Here is a 19,443-nt window from a genome sequence, read left to right on the forward strand (position 1 = left end):
ACACTGCGCTACTGGATATAAAAACAACTAAATCCAACTAACCTTAGTATTCAACTGATATAACCAACAACTGGAACGACAGATTAAATCTCGGCGAGACCCCACTTTGTAACGTTAACCTTACTATCAGCCAAATAGATGGAGAACGTCCCCGGATTCTTTTTTCGGGGTCATATGCAAATGCCTTACGGCCTAAGTGGATGAACACTTAACACAACGACCACTAGGGCTCGAAATTAATGTCTAGGGGAGCTAGTGATACTATTGTAATTAACACTCATCCAATCTACATACGACCATTTAATCAGCGAACTCAGATGTGGCAAAACACCAAGATGAACTAGATAAAATATTTAATGTATAAAATATCAAAAACCCAACTTACAAAATGTAGGAAAAATCACTATCACAGATTTCTACACTGTCTAAAGAACAGCTACAGGCCACACAACACTGCTGCAGCTTCAAGACTTACTTAGCGACAAGTAATATTAAACTAGAAGACTAAATCAACTGAAGAAAGCAAGGCACACACAGGTCTTAAGTACTCTCACGTTCAAATGGTCAGAGTCTATAGCCGGACAATATGGACGGTTGCCTGAACAAGGTGAAACGGCCCCGTAGACTGCCAGGTCAAGAAAAACTGCTTCGTGTTGCGAGTGTGCAGTGCAAAAAAATACTTCTGTGACAGGGGAGGTTATCCTCAACTCATGTCGCCATTGGTTGGGATAATCATCTGATCAGAATCATTCAATCAGATTTTAATGGAAAATTTTTATGTCTCAAACACCTTAATAAGTCAGTGGAAAAACCCCAGGTGTTACACCATCATTCCATATAAGGAATTATACAATGTCAAAATAAAAATGACTCGACCTAAGTAGGTCACAACGGTGTGTAAGGTGTGTGTGTGTATAGTGTGTGTCTGGTGTGTTCAAGGTTCGCTTTGGCCAAGAAAAAATAAGAAATATTAACCTTAAACATGAAGACAACAACAATATATCCAATATACAACAACAACCCCATAACACACACTCCAGTAACAACTAAATTTCAATGGTGTACATTTTATTTCGACTTTTACATTGTAATATGTTGTATATGTAATTCTCGTCATTATTATTTCTAAGAACAAATGTGTTTTTTTTTTAATAAATCAACGTCATACATTATATATTTTTTAAACACTACATTTTAAAAATTCTACTAAAGTGTTGTTATGTAGCTTGGTGATGTTTGTTTGGTGGTGTTTTGTTGTTATAGTTGTATAATACATTGGTTTATCAAAAATAATGTAGTGAAATAAAATAATCTTATTTGATAACAAAATTTTATCCCGTACTTTGTTTGAAAATTATTAATACTAAAACCTATGTGCCATTGAATGCCCAACACGTGTCTATCTGCCCTTGAATGCCCAACACGTGTCTATCTGCCCTTGAATGCCCAACACGTGTCTATCTGCCCTTGAATGCCCATGACATCTCTATCTCCCAAAGCCTGGCTGCACGACAAAGCCAGCGTCGGGATTAATCTTGAAAATTTCCAGAACCTTGGCGTTGGGGTCGATACAGCGAGAACCTGAAAGAAACATCTCCCATTAGACAAGACGACTACACAGAGACCCTGAAAGAAACACATCTACCATTAGACAAGACGACTACACAGACCCTAAACCCATCTTCCCATAAAAAGGCGACTATATTGGAAACAAACGGATCTCCCATTAGACAAGCTGGCTACAAGGAATCTGACAATGTAGGACAGCTAGTACACGGAAATACTTGAGGCGTATGGGAGTGATGCCACTTACCGATATTTACCCCCCCCCCCCATACTTACCGATATTGCCCCCCGCCCACACTTACCGATATTGCCCCCCCCCCAACTCTTACCGATATTGCCCCCCCCCCTCACACTTACCGATATTGCCTCCCCCACACTTACCGATATTGCCCCCCCCCCTCACACTTACCGATATTGCCTCCCCCACACTTACCGACATTGCCCCCCCCCCCCCCACACTTACCTATATTACCCCCCCCCCCCTCACACTTACCGATGTTGCCCCCCACCTCATACAGGTAGTTGTACTGTTGTAGTCTCATGTTGAGGTTCTTTGGCATCAACGTTGTACTCAACTCCCTCATCAGATTGGCGTTTCTGTAACCACACCATCAACACACGTCACCACACCACGTGACCACACCATTAACACACGTCACCACACCAGCAACACACGTCACCACACCATCAACACACGTGACTACACCATCAACACACGTGACCACACCACGTGACCACACCATTAACACACGTCACCACACCATCAACACACGTGACCACACCATCAACACACGTGACCACACCATCCACAAACACCACGTGACCACACCATCAACACACGTGACCACACCATCAACACACGTGACCACACCATCAACACACGTGACCACACCATCCACACACGTGACCACACCATCAACACACGTGACCACACCATCAACACACGTGACCACACCATCAACACACGTCACCACACCATCCACACACGTGACCACACCATCAACACACGTGACCACACCATCAACACACACCACGTGACCACACCATCAACACACGTGACCACACCATCAACACACGTGACCAAACCATCAACACACGTGACCACACCATCCACACACGTGACCACACCATCCACACACGTGACCACACCATCAACACACGTGACCACACCATCAACACACGTGACCACACCATCAACACACGTGACCACACCATCAACACACGTCACCACACCATCAACACGTGTGACCACACCATCAACACACGTGACCACACCATCAACACACGTGACCACACCATCAACACACGTCACCACACCATCAACACACGTGACCACACCATCAACACACGTGACCACACCATCAACACACGTGACCACACCATCAACACACGTCACCACACCATCAACACGTGTGACCACACCACACCATCAACACACGTCACCACACCATCAACACACGTGACCACACCATCAACACACGTGACCACACCATCAACACACGTCACCACACCATCAACACGTGTGACCACACCATCAACACACGTCACCACACCATCAACACACGTCACCACACCATCAACACGTGTGACCACACCATCAACACACGTGACCACACCATCAACACACGTCACCACACCATCAACACACGTCACCACACCATCAACACGTGTGACCACACCATCAACACACGTCACCACACCATCAACACACGTCACCACACCATCAACACGTGTGACCACACCATCAACACACGTCACCACACCATCAACACACGTGACCACATCATCAACACACGTCACCACACCAGCAACACACGTGACCACACCATCAACACACGTGACCACATCATCAACACACGTGACCACACCATCAACACACGTCACCACACCATCAACACACGTCACCACTCCATCAACACACGTGACCACACCATCAACACACGTGACCACACCATCAATACACGTGACCACACCATCAACACACGTGACCACACCATCAACACACGTGACCACACCATCCACACACGTGACCACACCATCAACACACGTCACCACACCATCAACACACGTCACCACACCATCAACACACGTCACCACACCATCAACACACGTGACCACACCATCAACACACGTCACCACACCATCAACACACGTCACCACAACATCAACACACGTGACCACACCATCAACACACGTGACCACACCATCAACACACGTCACCACAACATCAACACACGTCACCACACCATCAACACACGTCACCACACCATCAACACACGTGACCACACCATCAACACACGTGACCACACCATCAACACATGACCACACAGCATCTAAGCTCAATACTATATTTCCGTTAACTTGAAGACTACAACGACAATTGTTTATTCAAACGTGGCAACGACGGTCATGTACGTACGTGTCAAAATAAGCAACAACTTCAATGGCTTTTGTCTCCCCATCCACCCTCACCAGCTGCTCAGTTTTAGGGAGATGTGGAGCTTGCACCATGATATTCATTTCCTTAAGACTCGCCTGAAAGAGGCCAAGTGGGATGAGGGGGGGGGGGGGGGTGAGATGGAGCGATTTTAAAGTTAAGTAATTATTCCATCATATTAAAATTATTTGTTTGTTAATTAGAGTAATCATTTATTAAATATAATTCATAATCATGTTTTGTCTTTATTTTGATTAAATATAGACTGTGGACTATAGATATTGCTCTGTTATTTTAGTTTTGGTTACATTAACTGTTTATCATAATTAACTCTTTTAATTCTAAATATTTGCTTTTGTTTTTTGGAATAAATAACCATTTACACTGGGGTTTTATTTTTACTTAGTTTTTGTTAATTAGATTTAATATTTAATAAACATAGTGACTATTTTTATTTTTATTTTGCTGTGGATTTTTTTTTTTTTTTTTTTTTTTTTTTTTGCTGTTGATTAGATTAATAATTTATTAAACTTAGCCGATAAATTTAAATTTTTATTTTTGTTATTTAGATTAACAACGTATTAAACATAGCCCATACATTTAAATTTTGTTTTTGTTATTTAGATTAACAATTTATTAAACATAACCCATAAATTTAAATTTTGATTTTGTTATTTAGATTAACAATTTATTAAACATAGCCCATAAATTTAAATTTTGATTTTTTTATTTAGATTAACAACGTATAAACATAACCAATAAATTTAAACTTTGTTTTTGTTATTTAGATTAACAATTTATTAAACATAACTATTACATTTAAATTTTGATTTTGTTATTTAGATTAACAATTTATTAAACATAACTATTAAATTTAAATTTTGATTTTGTTATTTAGATCAACAATTTCTTAAACATAACCATTAAATTTAAATTTTGATTTTGTTATTTAGATTAACAATTTATTAAACATAACTATTAAATTTAAATTTTGATTTTGTTATTTAGATTAACAATGTATTAAACATAGCCCATAAATTTAAATTTTTATTTTGTTATTTAGATTAACAATTTATTAAACATAACTATTAAATTTAAATTTTGATTTTGTTATTTAGATTAACAATGTATTAAACATAGCCCATAAATTTAAATTTTTATTTTGTTATTTAGATTAACAATTTATTAAACATAACTATTAAATTTAAATTTTGATTTTGTTATTTAGATTAACAATTTATTAAACATAGCCCATAAATTTAAATTTTTATTTTGTTATTTAGATTAACCACTTACAAGTTCAGAGTTGGGTACAACCTTCTCCCCATCAAACTTGACTTTTTTAAACCAGGGCTGCAGGAAAACAAAGGTAGCTCAGTGGAATTGTGAGAATGTTTGTGTTTAGGTGTGTTCGTAGCTCAGTGGAATTTGGAGAATGTTTGTGTTTAGGTGTGTCAGTAGCTCAGTGGAATTGTGAGAATGTTTGTGTTTAGGTGTGTTCGTAGCTCAGTGGAATTTGGAGAATGTTTGTGTTTAGGTGGAACATTAGCTCAGTGGAATTGTGAGAATGTTTGTGTTTAGGTGTGTTCGTAGCTCAGTGGAATTTGGAAAATGTTTGTGTTTAGGTGAGTGAGAATCTCAGTAGAGTTGTGAGAATGTTTGGGTTTAGGTGTGTTTGTAGCTCAGTGGAATTGTGAGAATGTTTGTGTTTAGGTGAGTGAGAATCTCAGTAGAATTGTGAGAATGTTTGTGTTTAGGTGAGTGAGAATCTCAGTAGAATTGTGAGAATGTTTGTGTTTAGAAGTGTCGGTAGCTCATTTGAAATCTGAGATGTGTTCATGGTGTTAGGTTGATCTTGTTTAGATAGATTTAAAAAAAAGCTCAACTTACAAATTTGGACGGTTTAACTGTAGCTTTGCCCGACACGTACAACTGTCTCAGTTGCTTCACTAGTTCTGGGGGGACCTGTGCAACAAAACTTTCCTTTTTTATCCAAAGTTTAATGGAGGGGGGGGGTAAGTTTTAGGGTTTGAATTCGACATTCCTAATAATTTGGAATTTTGTGTACACATTTGACGTCTTTTATTTAACGAATGACGTCTTATAACGGTGTCTTGTTCACACTACTTCTAAAGACAATTGACGTCTTCTACAGAGCATATGTCTTCTACAGACTAAATGACGAATTCTACCGTGACCTATTCCGGCGCCTCGGGCGGACTAACAATTTTTCGCCCCATCCCTCCCATTTTTATATATACTTATTCCTGTCTGTAAAAATGCCCCCCCCCCCCTCCCAACAGGTTGGTGGCGCTTTGTACCAGATACTATCCCGTAACATTTTCTAATTTGGTGCCTCAAAATTGATATAGAAAACAGTTAAATCAGTGTGTAAAGCCTTATAGTCGTTTATTTTCGTAACTTCGACTTTGTATAATTCAATACTTCAGCTAAAAACGAGATTTTAAATTAAATTTTCCACATTATTTGGCGTCCCTTGGGGTTCGGCGACCAGGGCGGCCGCCCCACCCGCCCTCCCCTAGCTACGCCACTGGTATTCTAGTGAACTAATGACCTCTCCTAGACAATACATATCTTTTACGCTATACACACGCCGAGGACTGCCTTCTACCACACTGGTCTACACACGTTTGATAGTAGACATTCGTTCACACATCACATGACTTCACCCGGCCCATGATTGACGCCACGCAGCCCCCCTGCCTGACGGCACCAACTCACCACCCACAGCTTGTCGTGGTAGTCGAAGTACAGCTGGGTGTACAGCTCGTTCTCCAGCTGCATCTGGGCGAATGTGCTGGCGTTCTTGGTGTCGGGGAAGTAGCCGATGGCCGTGTGCAGGCTCGCTGCCACCATCTTGGCTGTCACCTGGGTCTGACGGTTGTGGCAGATGTGCTGGCACAGGTAGCTGAGCATCTGGGGGGGGGGGGGGGGCAAACATGAGGGTGGTTTACGTCTAGTTGGGGGGGAGGGGTGCAAACATGATGGTGGTTTACGTCTAGTTGGTGGGGGGTGGGGGGGGGGGCAAACATGAGGGTGGTTTACGTCTAGTTGGGGAGGGGGGTGCAAACATGATGGTGGTTTACGTCTAGTTGGTGGGGGGTGGGGGGGTGCAAACATGAGGGTGGTTTACGTCTAGTTGGGGGGGGGAGGTGCAAACATAAGGGTGGTTTACGTCTAGTTGGGGGGGGGGCAAACATGAGGATGGTTTACGTCTAGTTGGGGGGGGGCAAACATGAGGATGGTTTACGTCTAGTTGGGGGGGAGGTGCAAACATGAGGGTGGTTTACGTCTAGTTGGGGGGGGGGGGGGGGGCAAAACATGAGGGTGGTTTACGTCTAGTTGGGGGGGGGGAGGTGCAAACATAAGGGTGGTTTACGTCTAGTTGGGGGGGGGGGGGGGCAAACATGAGGATGGTTTACGTCTAGTTGGGGGGGGGGCAAACATGAGGGTGGTTTACGTCTAGTTGGGGGGGGGGGGCAAACATGAGGGTGGTTTACGTCTAGTTGGGGGGGGGGGGGCAAACATGAGGGTGGTTTACGTCTAGTTGGGGGGGGGCAAACATGAGGATGGTTTACGTCTAGTTGGGGGGGGGAGGTGCAAACATGAGGGTGGTTTACGTCTAGTTGGGGGGGGGGAAACATGAGGGTGGTTTACGTCTAGTTGGGGGGGGGAGGTGCAAACATAAGGGTGGTTTACGTCTAGTTGGGGGGGGGGGCAAACATGAGGGTGGTTTACGTCTAGTTGGGGGGGGGCAAACATGAGGGTGGTTTACGTCTAGTTTGGGGGGGGGGCAAACATGAGGGTGGTTTACGTCTAGTTGGGGGGGGGGGAATCATGAGGGTTTGGGGGGGGTAGGCGTCTAGAGGGAGAGGAAGGTATAGAGGGGGATGGTATATGTCAAGAGAGGGGGGGGAGGATGTTATATATATATATATATATATATATATATATATTATATATATATATATATATATATATATATTATGTAGAGAGGATGTATCATGTCTAGAGGGGAGGATGGTATATGTATAGAAGGAGAGGATGGTCTATGTCTCTGACCAACTCACCTGTAGTGGTGTCTCTGACCAACTCACCTGTAGTGTGTCCCTGACCAACTCACCTGTAGTTTGTCCCTGACCAACTCACCTGTAGTGTGTCTCTGACCAACTCACCTGTAGTATGTCTCTGACCAACTCACCTGTAGTGTGTCCTCTGACCAACTCACCTGTAGTGTGTCTCTGACCAACTCACCTGTAGTGTGTCTCTGACCAACTCACCTGTAGTGTGTCTCTGACCCAACTCACCTGTAGTGTGTCTCTGACCAACTCACCTGTAGTGTGTTCTCTGACCAACTCACCTGTACTGTGTCTCTGTCTCTGACCAACTCACCTGTAGTGTGTCTCTGACCAACTCACCTGTAGTATGTCTCTGACCAACTCACCTGTACTGTGTCTCTGTCTCTGACCAACTCACCTGTAGTGTGTCTCTGACCAACTCACCTGTAGTGTGTCCCTGACCAACTCACCTGTAGTGTGTCCCTGACCAACTCACCTGTAGTGTGTCTCTGACCAACTCACCTGTAGTGTGTCTCTGACCACCTCACCTGTAGTGTGTCCCTGTGTTCGACACGCATCATCATGTACAGGTAGTTTAAGATCTGGAGCCGATGAATGTTATGCAGTTCTTTAGAACAAAGAGAAAATTAATGTCACACCAATACAACTGACATTAGGTCAAACGTACAGCAAGCAGCAACTACTGACATTCATATGACGCAATTTTAAAAACCTAACTGGCATTCAGACAACACAATTTTAAAAATTTGATATTCATGAAACGATTTAAAAAACCTGACATTCAGACAACACAATTTTAAAAATCTGATATTCAGAAGATTCTATAGATTTAAATGGCAGGCATTTCACAGATTACAAAACAAAACACGTCATGTAGTGAGGACTGACTTGATATAGGAGGGAAACTTTCCAGATGGTCAACACTCAGTAGTGGCTCCTTGAGTTCCTCGAGGAAACATTTGAGGACGCTGGCGACCTCTTGAGGCCCATATTTTTTTAGGTTGACGGGGGAGGTGTAGAACTTTTCGTTGATTTCCTCCTTGATGGCCTGGGGACACATCATGTATCGTTCAAATCTTGTTACAATAAGCGCTGAGGTTACACAATACTGGCACACGCAGGTTACAGGCACACGCAGGTTACACAATACAGGCACTCGCAGGTTACACAATACAGGCACTCGCAGGTTACACAATACAGGCACACGCAGGTTACAGGCACACGCAGGTTACAGGCACACGCAGGTTACAGGCACACGCAGGTTACACAATACTGGCACACGCAGGTTACACAATACAGGCACACGCAGGTTACACAATACTGGCACACGCAGGTTACAGGCACACGCAGGTTACACAATACTGGCACACGCAGGTTACAGGCACACGCAGGTTACACAATACAGGCACACGCAGGTTACAGGCACACGCAGGTTACACAATACTGGCACACGCAGGTTACAGGCACACGCAGGTTACACAATACAGGCACACGCAGGTTACACAATACTGGCACACGCAGGTTACAGGCACACGCAGGTTACACAATACTGGCACACGCAGGTTACAGGCACACGCAGGTTACAGGCACACGCAGGTTACACAATACAGGCACTCGCAGGTTACACAATACAGGCACACGCAGGTTACAGGCACACGCAGGTTACAGGCACACGCAGGTTACACAATACAGGCACTCGCAGGTTACACAATACAGGCACACGCAGGTTACAGGCACACGCAGGTTACAGGCACAAGCAGGTTACACAATACAGGCACTCGCAGGTTACAGGCACACGCAGGTTACACAATACAGGCACTCGCAGGTTACACAATACAGGCACACGCAGGTTACACAATACAGGCACCAGCAGGTTACAGGCACACGCAGGTTACACAATACAGGCACACGCAGGTTACACAATACAGGCACACGCAGGTTACACAATACAGGCACACGCAGGTTACACAATACAGGCACCAGCAGGTTACAGGCACACGCAGGTTACATAATACAGGCAGTCGCAGGCTACACAATACAGGGCACACGCTGGTTACACGTCAAAGACAGCACACAAAAAAGACAATGAAACATAGAGACAACAAAAGACAGCAAAACCCAAATACAGCAAGACACAAGGACAACAAAACTCAACGACAGCAAAACACAAACACAACACAAACACAACACTAACACAAACACAACACAAACACAACACTAACACAAACACAACACAAACACAAAATAACACAACACAAACACGTACCTTTGTGTTCAATCCTGGGATATCAAAGACACTTACAGGCACACCTATCATCAGAATCCTGACCAACTGGGGGGGGGGGGGGGGGGAGAGAGAGAGAGAGCAATAGTGTCAGGCATGATATGAGTGTCAAACACTTTCAACAAACGTACTAACAGTTGAGTGATGTCAGTGATCAATGTCAGAGCTGACGCAAGCTTACTGACGCAAGCTTACTGACGCAAGCTTACTGACGCAAGCTTACTGACGCAAGCTTACTGACGCAAGCTTACTGACGCAAGCTTACCTCCATGACGACGATTGAAGTCATGAAGGGGGCGTGCTTAAATCCTAATTTGGCCTCGTGTTCCACAATACTTTGTAGGCTGGAGCCGAAAATCTTGTGAACTGAAAGTTTAGATTGGTCAAAAAATCTTTTGAACTTAAAGTTTAGAGTAGACCAAAATCTTGTGAACTTAAAGTTTAGAGTAGACCAAAATCTTGTGAACTTAAAGTTTAGAGTAGACCAAAATCTTGTCAACTTAAAGTTTAGAGTAGACAAAATCTTGTGAACTTAAAGTTTATAGTAGACCAAAATCGTGTGAACTTAAAGTTTAGAGTAGACAAAATCGTGTGAACTGAAAGTTTAGATTGGTCAAAAAATCTCGTGAACTTAAAGTTTAGAGACCAAAAATCTTGTGAAGTTAAAGTTAAGAAAAAAAAATCTAGTGTAGTCAAAATGTTTAGAGGCAAATTTGATATAATGGGTGGGAGGTGACGTATGTTGGGGGGGGGGGGGTCTGAAGTGAGACAACAAAAGACAAAGACAGCCAAACACAAAGACAGCCAAACACAGGGCTGTTGTGTGTTGACGAAGGTTGCTGTGGGGTGCTGTAAGGTTACTGGTAGGGTGTTGTGGGGTGCTGTAAGGTTACTGGTAGGGTGTTGTGTGTAAGGTTACTGGTAGGGTGCTGTAAGGTTACTGGTAGGGTGCTGTGGGGTGTTGTAAGGTTACTGGTAGGGTGCTGTGGGGTGTTGTAAGGTTACTGGTAGGGTGCTGTAAGGTTACTGGTAGGGTGTTGTGTGTAAGGTTACTGGTAGGGTGCTGTAAGGTTACTGGTAGGGTGTTGTGTGTACGGTTACTGGTAGGGTGCTGTAAGGTTACTGGTAGGGTGCTGTGGGGTGTTGTAAGGTTACTGGTAGGGTGCTGTGGGGTGTTGTAAGGTTACTGGTAGGGTGCTGTGGGGTGCTGTAAGATTGCTGGTAGGGTGCTGTAAGGTTACTGGTAGGGTGCTGTGGGGTGCTGTAAGATTGCTGGTAGGGTGCTGTAAGGTTACTGGTAGGGTGCTGTGGGGTGCTGTAAGGTTACTGGTAGGGTGTTGTGTGTAAGGTTACTGGTAGGGTGCTGTAAGGTTACTGGTAGGGTGCTGTGGGGTGCTGTAAGGTTACTGGTAGGGTGTTGTGGGGTGTTGTAAGGTTACTGGTAGGGTGCTGTGGGGTGCTGTAAGGTTACTGGTAAGGTGTTGTGGGGTGCTGTAAGGTTACTGGTAGGGTGTTGTAAGGTTACTGGTAGGGTGCTGTAAGGTTACTGGTAGGGTGCTGTAAAGTTACTGGTAGGGTGCTGTAAGGTTACTGGTAGGGTGCTGTGGGGTGCTGTAAGGTTACTGGTGGGGTGCTGTAAGGTTACTGGTAGGGTGCTGTAAGGTTACTGGTAGGGTGCTGTGGGGTGTTGTAAGGTTACTGGTAGGTGTTGTGTAGTGCTGTATGGATATTGATAGGGTGCCGTGAGGGTGCAATAGTGCAGCTGTATGCTGTGAAGCTGTTGTGAATGCCCCGCGGTCTTTATCACACAAATTCTGCTCACACTTGTGATTTTTATGTGAGCTTTTCTTGTACGGCAGCTGGTGTTTGTCCATCATGTTTTTCAGCTCATTGTATGCGAGCCTCTGTATCAGCTCCTGGTCCTCTGTGCTGAAGTCTCCCATGAACGTCAGGCCTGTGTCGTCCTTCAGGGCGTTGTAATACTGTCAACACAATAGGGCTGGTAAGTAGGTCAATAAACAGTTCTATGGCTCATGCAGGTTCTATTGAGCCGGTTGGTGACCTACTTGGTGACAAAAGGGCGTTGTAATACTGTCAACACAATTTGGGACAAAAGGGAGTTGTAATGCTGTCAACACAATAAGCAGGACAATAGGGCGTTGTAATACTGTCAACATAATTAGGAGGACAAAGGGGCGTTGTAATACTGTCAACACAATTTGGGACAAAAGGGCGTTGTAATACTGTCAACACAATTAGCGGGACGAAAGGGCGTTGTAATACTGTCAACACAATTAGGGACAAAAGGACGTTGTAATACTGTCAACACAATTTGGGACAAAAGGGAGTTGTAATGCTGTCAACACAATAAGCAGGACAATAGGGCGTTGTAATACTGTCAACATAATTAGGAGGACAAAGGGGCGTTGTAATACTGTCAACACAATTTGGGACAAAAGGGCGTTGTAATACTGTCAACACAATTAGCGGGACGAAAGGGCGTTGTAATACTGTCAACACAATTAGGGACAAAAGGACGTTGTTATACTGTCAACACAATTTGGGACAAGAGGGCGTTGTAATACTGTCAACACAATTTGGGACAAAAGGGCGTTGTAATACTGTCAACACAATAAGCGGGACAAAAGGGCGTTGTAATACTGTCAACACAATAAGCGGGACAAAAGGGCGTTGTAATACTGTCAACACAATAAGCGGGACAAAAGGGCGCTGTAATACTGTCAACACAATAAGCGGGACAAAAGGGCGTTGTAATACTGTCAACACCATTTGGGACGAAAGGGCGTTGTAATACTGTCAACACAATTTGGGACAAGAGGGCGTTGTAATACTGTCAACACAATAAGCGGGACAAAAGGGCGTTGTAATACTGTCAACACAATTTGGGACGAAAGGGCGTTGTAATACTGTCAACACAATTTGGGACAAGAGGGCGTTGTAATACTGTCAACACAATAAGCGGGACAAAAGGGCGTTGTAATACTGTCAACACAATTAGCGGGACAAAAGGGCGTTGTAATGCTGTCAACACAATTAGCGGGACAAAAGGGCGTTGTAATACTGGCAACACAATTTGAGACAAAAGGGCGTTGTAATACTGTCAACACAATTAGAAGGACAAAAGGGCATATGTAAGTCTTTTTATGCATATGTGGGTCTAGTTAGTGCTTATGTAGGTCTAGTTAGTGCATATGTAAGTCTAGTTAGAGCATACTTAAGTCTAATTAGTACAACTGTAAATCTAATTAGTGCATACGTCTAAATTAGAAAAGCTGTGTTTAAATTAGAGTTAGTCTAATTAGAACACATGACAGCCTGGGTTATGCATCAAGACAAGACTCACAGCAGGAACGTCGCAGTAGCCAGCCGATGGTACCCAGCATGTGTTGGACACGCCAGGCTTCAGCGCTTGTTTTAAAACTGCGAGACCTCCTGTCCGGCACTGACCAAACAAGCCTCGTGTCTGGCACTGTAGACCGTTCCAGTACTTCAAGCTTTTAGCAGACGAACGTGTCGCCCCATCTTGTTTGGGGGTTCTGCTGAGTTCCTGGAATTTGTCTGTGAAAAGTGTAAGGTGTGAGGTGTAAGGTTTGAGGTGTAAGATGTAAGGGGTAAGGCACTGTGTGTGTGAGGTTTAAGTGGTAAGGTGTAAGATGTAAGGTGTAAGATGTAAGGGGTAAGGCACTGTAAGGTGTGAGGTTAAGGTGTGAGGTTAAGGTGTAAGGTTAAGGTGTAAGGTTAAGGTGTAAAGTGTGAGGTGTGAAATGTAAGGTGTGAGGTGTAAGATGTAAGGGGTAAGGCACTGTAAGGTGTGAGATGTAAGGTGTGTAAAGTGTGAGGTTAAGGTGTAAGGTGGGAGGTGTGAAATGTAAGGTGTAAGGTGTAAGGTTAGAGGCATGATGTGTAAGGTGTAATGTGTGAGGTGTGAAATGTAAGGTGTGAGGTGTGATTTATAAGGTGTGAGGTGTGATGTATAATGTGTAAGGTGTAATGTGTGAGCTGTGAAATGTAAGGTGTAAGGTGTGAAATGTAAGGTGTAAGGTGTAAGACAGTAATCACTTACATGACGATTGGATCAAGGTGAGGGAGGCAAAGACAAAACTGGATGAAATTCTTCCTGGTCCATCTACGGGGGAGGGAGGGTGGGGGTGAGGCGACAGTGCCGGAGCACGTCCACCCCCCCCCCCCCCCACCCCCCACCCCCATTCGTCACCCACGACGCCAATTGAAAATGTATACACAAAATATATTCTTTAACCAGTGCCCCCCCCCCCCCCCATCGAAAATGTTCAGTGAACCTACCCCCTACCCCAAATGTTTGTCCCCTCAATGAAGTTGGTTGTCCATTGCAGAATTACTGCAAGCAGCAGAAGACAGCGAAAGATGTCAAAAAATATTTCACATTTTAATCTACTATTGATATTTAAAATGCAACTTGTGATATACAAGCGTTGTGTGGGTAGTGTGAGGTAATCTCACTTGTGATATAATAGAGTTGTGGGTAATGGGTGGGTGTTGTGAGGGTAATGTGTGGGTAATGTGAGGTAATCTCACATGTGATATACAAGATTCTTTTTGTGGGTAATGGAACAAGTTACCCTGGCGGCAGGTGAAGTAGCGTTCATCTGTTTCCCCGACTACGGAGTATGAAACTAGATCTAAAGACTAATTAGGTCAGCAATCGTGTGCTCTACATCCTGTCTACAGACTACACCACACGACAGCTTCGCGCTTTAAAATAAAAGCGCAAGTAATTATATCTAGTTCGATTAGAACTATCTCTATACACCCACCTCGCACAGACTATAAATATAACCCATAAACATATCTTTGTAAATTCATCTTATTTAGGTCTAGATCTAGACTTGACAAAGATCTAACATAAATAGGTTCTAAATGTAGATCGATAAAGATCTAATTTGTATGGATCTAGATTCTAAGTTCTTAGTTCTAAAGACTCTAGATTCTTCGAGATCTAGAGAAGACTATCTATCTAGCAAGCTGTTTACTCACCCCTATCGCTAATGGCATGCACAGCCATCAAACAACGACTCACATCCTTTGATATCAGGGAATTCGTTCCGGCAACGAAATGCCGGAAAGCGGCCGGAGAGACACAGATCCGGCTAAAGAGAACCATGATGGCGATGTGAAGAATGATGTGTGGTCCTCAGCTCAAAATGGAACGCTTGCATCAAAGTCAAAACAATCAAAGAAATCACGTCACTAGATTCAGAGGCGACAGAGACTGCATAAATCGATGACGTAAATGGCATTTTTTTTTTGAAAATGTCTAGACTAGTTTAAACCACACCCACAACTTTAATCACATCCACATCTTTAAACCAATGCCCGATTTTAAAACCATATCCACATCTTTAACCATATCTTTAACCACATCCACATCTTTAACCACATCTTTAACTACATACACATCTTTAACCACATCTTTAACCATATCTTTAACCACATCTTTAACCACATCCACATCTTTAACCACATCTTTAACTACATACACATCTTTAACCACATATTTAACCACATCTTTAACCACATCTTTAACCACATCTTTAACCACATCTTTAACAACATCTTCAACCACATCCACATCTTTAACCACATCTTTAACCACATCCACATCTTTAACCACATCTTTAACTACATACACATCTTTAACCACATATTTAACCACATCTTTAACCACATCTTTAACCACATCTTTAACAACATCTTCAACCACATCCACATCTTTAACCACATCTTTAACCACATCCACATCTTTAACCACATCTTTAAACACATCCACATCTTAAACCGCCACCACATATTTAACCACATCTTTAACCACATCTTTAACCACATCTTTAACCACATCTTCAACCACATCCACATCTTTAACCACATCTTTAACTACATACACATCTTTAACCACATCTTTAACCACATCTTCAACCACATCCACATCTTTAACCACATCCACATCTTTAACCACATCTTTAACCACATCCACATCTTTAACCACATCTTTAACCACATCCACATCTTTAACCACATCTTTAACCACATCTTTAACTACATACACATCTTTAACCACATATTTAACCACATCCACATCTTAAACCGCCACCACATATTTTAACCAATGCCACATTTTAAAACCACATCCACATCTTTAACCACATCGACATCTTTAAACTACATTCGCATCTCTAAACCACAGCAACAAAATCGACATTTTTTATACGCCCCAGACAAACCACAGTATCGCCAGCAGTATTTACACACCTTTGCCAAAAATGCTTACAAATAATAACACCTATTTTGTTTCAAGCCTCTCTCAGATCCTTGTTTTCAATGTTTACTAGATCTTCGACTAAATACATTTGCATTTTAATTTCACGAGTTAACTCAACATTAAAAAAAAAACTGTGAATTTTACAATAAATATTTATTTGCGATCAGGCTCCGATTATTAAAAGAATTAAAAATACTATTTTTATATTTTTCGCGTCACCAGAACGAGACTGTTCTATTTTTAATCTTTATATACAATTTTTTTCGACAATTTTTAGCTAACCCCAAGTAGGCCCTACCATGGCGAAAAACACCCAGGTCATATTTCCGACCATAAAATTAATCACACAACAATTTCATTTTGCCAAGTACTTGTTAAGGAAAACCAAACTATAGGCCTACACCCTTGCTGTGAGCATTTTTAAATTGGAGTTAAAACAATCTGGTTCTGTGAAGGCGATATTGTGATGTGTCAAGGGAAACAACCGAACATTTATAAACATTGGATTACTCCGCTTGCACGGCTGGCATCCCAGGTTTTTACTGTATTTCATTTGGCTTCTTTGGGCAGCAATGGCGGCTGGTTAGGTGAAAACTCTGATTTCGTTGCGAAAAGAAATATTTATGTTAGAAATTTAGACTTAGAGGGGAATATATATATATATATATATATATATATATATATATATATATATATATATATATATATATATATATATATATATATATATATATATATATATATATATATATGTCTTTGGCACTCGCTGCTTAACTAAAATCAACGTAACAGCCAACTTAGACTTACATATTGTCCTGGGTAATATTCTCCGAGATAAGTAAAGCTGTCATCTGCTTCATCACTGCACGTCAGTTGGATGTATGTGTACCTGTAGTCATGGATACAGTAGTCATGGTCACCGTGGTCATGGAAACAGCAGTCGTGGTTATAATGGTCATGGAAACGGTAGTACTAGAAACGTGGTCGTCAAGGTGATTAGCCATTGGGCGTCGTCAAGTCGTGTGTCGGCTACATGCCACGTGTCTGTCGTGTGTCTCCATTTTTCTACTTCTGTGTCGCTGTGTCAGTGTTACCTGTTGTACCCCCCCCCCCCTCATATACCTGCAGTAGTAATGCAGGTAAGACACACCTGTCAGTATTACCTGATATACCCCCGCATATCTCTGCTGTAGTAATGCAGGTAGGCCACGCCCAAGTCGTCTTGTAGAAACGAGGCTGACCTTTGTGTACCGAGGCTGTAGTACACACCTGAGAACGCCTGATACTGACACACCTGGATAACACCGGTGATGAAATTAACAACACACCTTCCTTATACTAACACACATTGTACACACATATGCTAATGAATACAATACATGTATTGATCCCAACACACTTTGAAAACATGTGTATTTACTGTTTGTTCCAGATTTTTTTCTCCGGGGGGGGGGGGGGGGGGGGGGCACTTGACATTTTTCGGGGGGGGGGGGACACTGGTAAAAGTATATATATATATATTCTCTATATAAATTCCATTTCTTTGGGGGGGGGGTGGCGGTAGACTTTCTTCGGGAGAGCCACCCCCCCCCTATATGAGATGCCTGGAAGATACTCTGTGTGTGTTGATATTAACAGAACTAACACAATTTGAATACATGTACTAATACGAACCCACATGACACAGCTGATAGTAGTACACCATCGACATATGCACACCCCCAAAAAACGCCTACCGTGTTTTTCGTGCCAATAAAGGAATCTAGAATTAATTTACGCACGCAGTTGTATGTTATGTTGGTGATGGCTTTGATACAATCCAAAGAGCACATGACAAATCCAAACAACATCACGTGATACACAAAACATTGGCTCATCACAGACTAAACCAACACAGACGTCAGCACAAACCGAGACGTTGGCACATCCTCCGTAGGTAAAGTCGTAGCAAGGGTTGTAGGCGAACTCGAAGTTGGGGTCTCTGAGGATCCATCTACAAAGGTAAACAGGGCAAAATCTAGGCGCAGACTCGCATACAACATACACATGTGTGTAGGCATTTCCATATTAAATAGGGGTATTGAAATTTAACATTTTCAAAATAATTTGGTGTTTTGTTCTTCAGATTTCTTTGTTGTAAATTGTAATGTAAATTATTGTTAATCCAAGTTTGTTCATGCAAATTACTTGTGAATATTCAAATTAAAAAAAAATTAACGTTCTACCAAGATGTATATAATTGTGCACTAAAATTACTAAAAGGAAAAAAAATGTTTTTCTTTGAAATAATTAACCACTATTTAAATAAATAAAAGCGTGGGTAGCTAATTTATATATTACAAGTATCCAGTCCATAACACAGCGACCCAACTAACATGCCAGGCACAAAGGTCAAGGCCCACTCACCGAGGGCTACCCTGCTTAGCCAGGGGAGACAAGTCGATCACTGTTCCGTTGTGTAGGACACATGTGCAGGGACTAGTCTGTGTACAGAACGGTACTTGAGCGACTGAATGCAAACAGAACACAACCAGTAGATAAATAAACGGCCACATCCTGACAGCTACCACATGACCATCGTGTGTAGTCCACTATTTCTTATCTTTTAGCAACAACCAACCGACAATACCATGTGTTGTTTCTTGCTATCTGACTGTGTCAGCATTGTCAACAACTGTTTTGTTTCCAACCTTGGAGCAAGTTTTTTAAGTTGCACAGCAATACCTTTAAATATAGAACT

General features: G+C 42.6%; 2 protein-coding genes across 2 annotated transcripts; both read right to left on the reverse strand.

The window, feature by feature from the left end:
• Nucleotides 1-1,057: 1,057 nt before the first annotated feature.
• On the reverse strand, nucleotides 1,058-15,698 carry LOC131936897 (rho GTPase-activating protein 18). Its single transcript, XM_059294003.1, has 13 exons — nucleotides 15,422-15,698; nucleotides 13,752-13,966; nucleotides 12,210-12,369; nucleotides 10,653-10,753; nucleotides 10,370-10,435; nucleotides 8,992-9,151; nucleotides 8,631-8,710; nucleotides 6,746-6,940; nucleotides 5,894-5,968; nucleotides 5,300-5,356; nucleotides 3,986-4,101; nucleotides 2,060-2,163; nucleotides 1,058-1,581 (listed from the first exon to the last, which is right to left on the reverse strand). Exons 1-13 carry the CDS (start codon nucleotides 15,546-15,548, stop codon nucleotides 1,487-1,489), a joined length of 1,551 nt encoding a protein of 516 aa, XP_059149986.1. The 5' UTR covers nucleotides 15,549-15,698; the 3' UTR covers nucleotides 1,058-1,486.
• Nucleotides 15,699-17,110: 1,412 nt separating this feature from the next.
• LOC131936911 (uncharacterized) lies at nucleotides 17,111-19,329 on the reverse strand. Its single transcript, XM_059294028.1, has 5 exons — nucleotides 19,110-19,329; nucleotides 18,615-18,696; nucleotides 17,867-17,997; nucleotides 17,511-17,592; nucleotides 17,111-17,299 (listed from the first exon to the last, which is right to left on the reverse strand). Exons 1-5 carry the CDS (start codon nucleotides 19,256-19,258, stop codon nucleotides 17,243-17,245), a joined length of 501 nt encoding a protein of 166 aa, XP_059150011.1. The 5' UTR covers nucleotides 19,259-19,329; the 3' UTR covers nucleotides 17,111-17,242.
• Nucleotides 19,330-19,443: the final 114 nt, after the last annotated feature.

This window comes from Physella acuta, unplaced genomic scaffold (assembly GCF_028476545.2).
Source record: "Physella acuta isolate Inbredline_101_S28 unplaced genomic scaffold, ASM2847654v3 ptg000195l, whole genome shotgun sequence".
Lineage (NCBI taxonomy): Eukaryota > Metazoa > Mollusca > Gastropoda > Physidae > Physella > Physella acuta.

What these genes read in the sequence shown, in the direction of transcription:
- LOC131936911 (XM_059294028.1), bottom strand. Translation starts at nt 19,258, where the DNA reads ATGTGGCCGTTTATTTATCTACTGGTTGTGTTCTGTTTGCATTCAGTC. An exon ending in GAGGATGTGCCAACGTCTCG is followed by an intron (nt 17,998 to 18,614) that starts GTTTGTGCTGAC and finishes GGTGTTATCCAG; the next exon opens with GTGTGTCAGTATCAGGCGTT. An exon ending in GATATGCGGGGGTATATCAG is followed by an intron (nt 17,593 to 17,866) that starts GTAATACTGACA and finishes CCATGACTACAG; the next exon opens with GTACACATACATCCAACTGA.
- LOC131936897 (XM_059294003.1), bottom strand. Translation starts at nt 15,548, where the DNA reads ATGGTTCTCTTTAGCCGGATCTGTGTCTCTCCGGCCGCTTTCCGGCAT. An exon ending in GCATGCCATTAGCGATAGGG is followed by an intron (nt 13,967 to 15,421) that starts GTGAGTAAACAG and finishes CACTTTTCACAG; the next exon opens with ACAAATTCCAGGAACTCAGC. An exon ending in CTCACATAAAAATCACAAGT is followed by an intron (nt 10,754 to 12,209) that starts GTGAGCAGAATT and finishes CTAAACTTTCAG; the next exon opens with TTCACAAGATTTTCGGCTCC.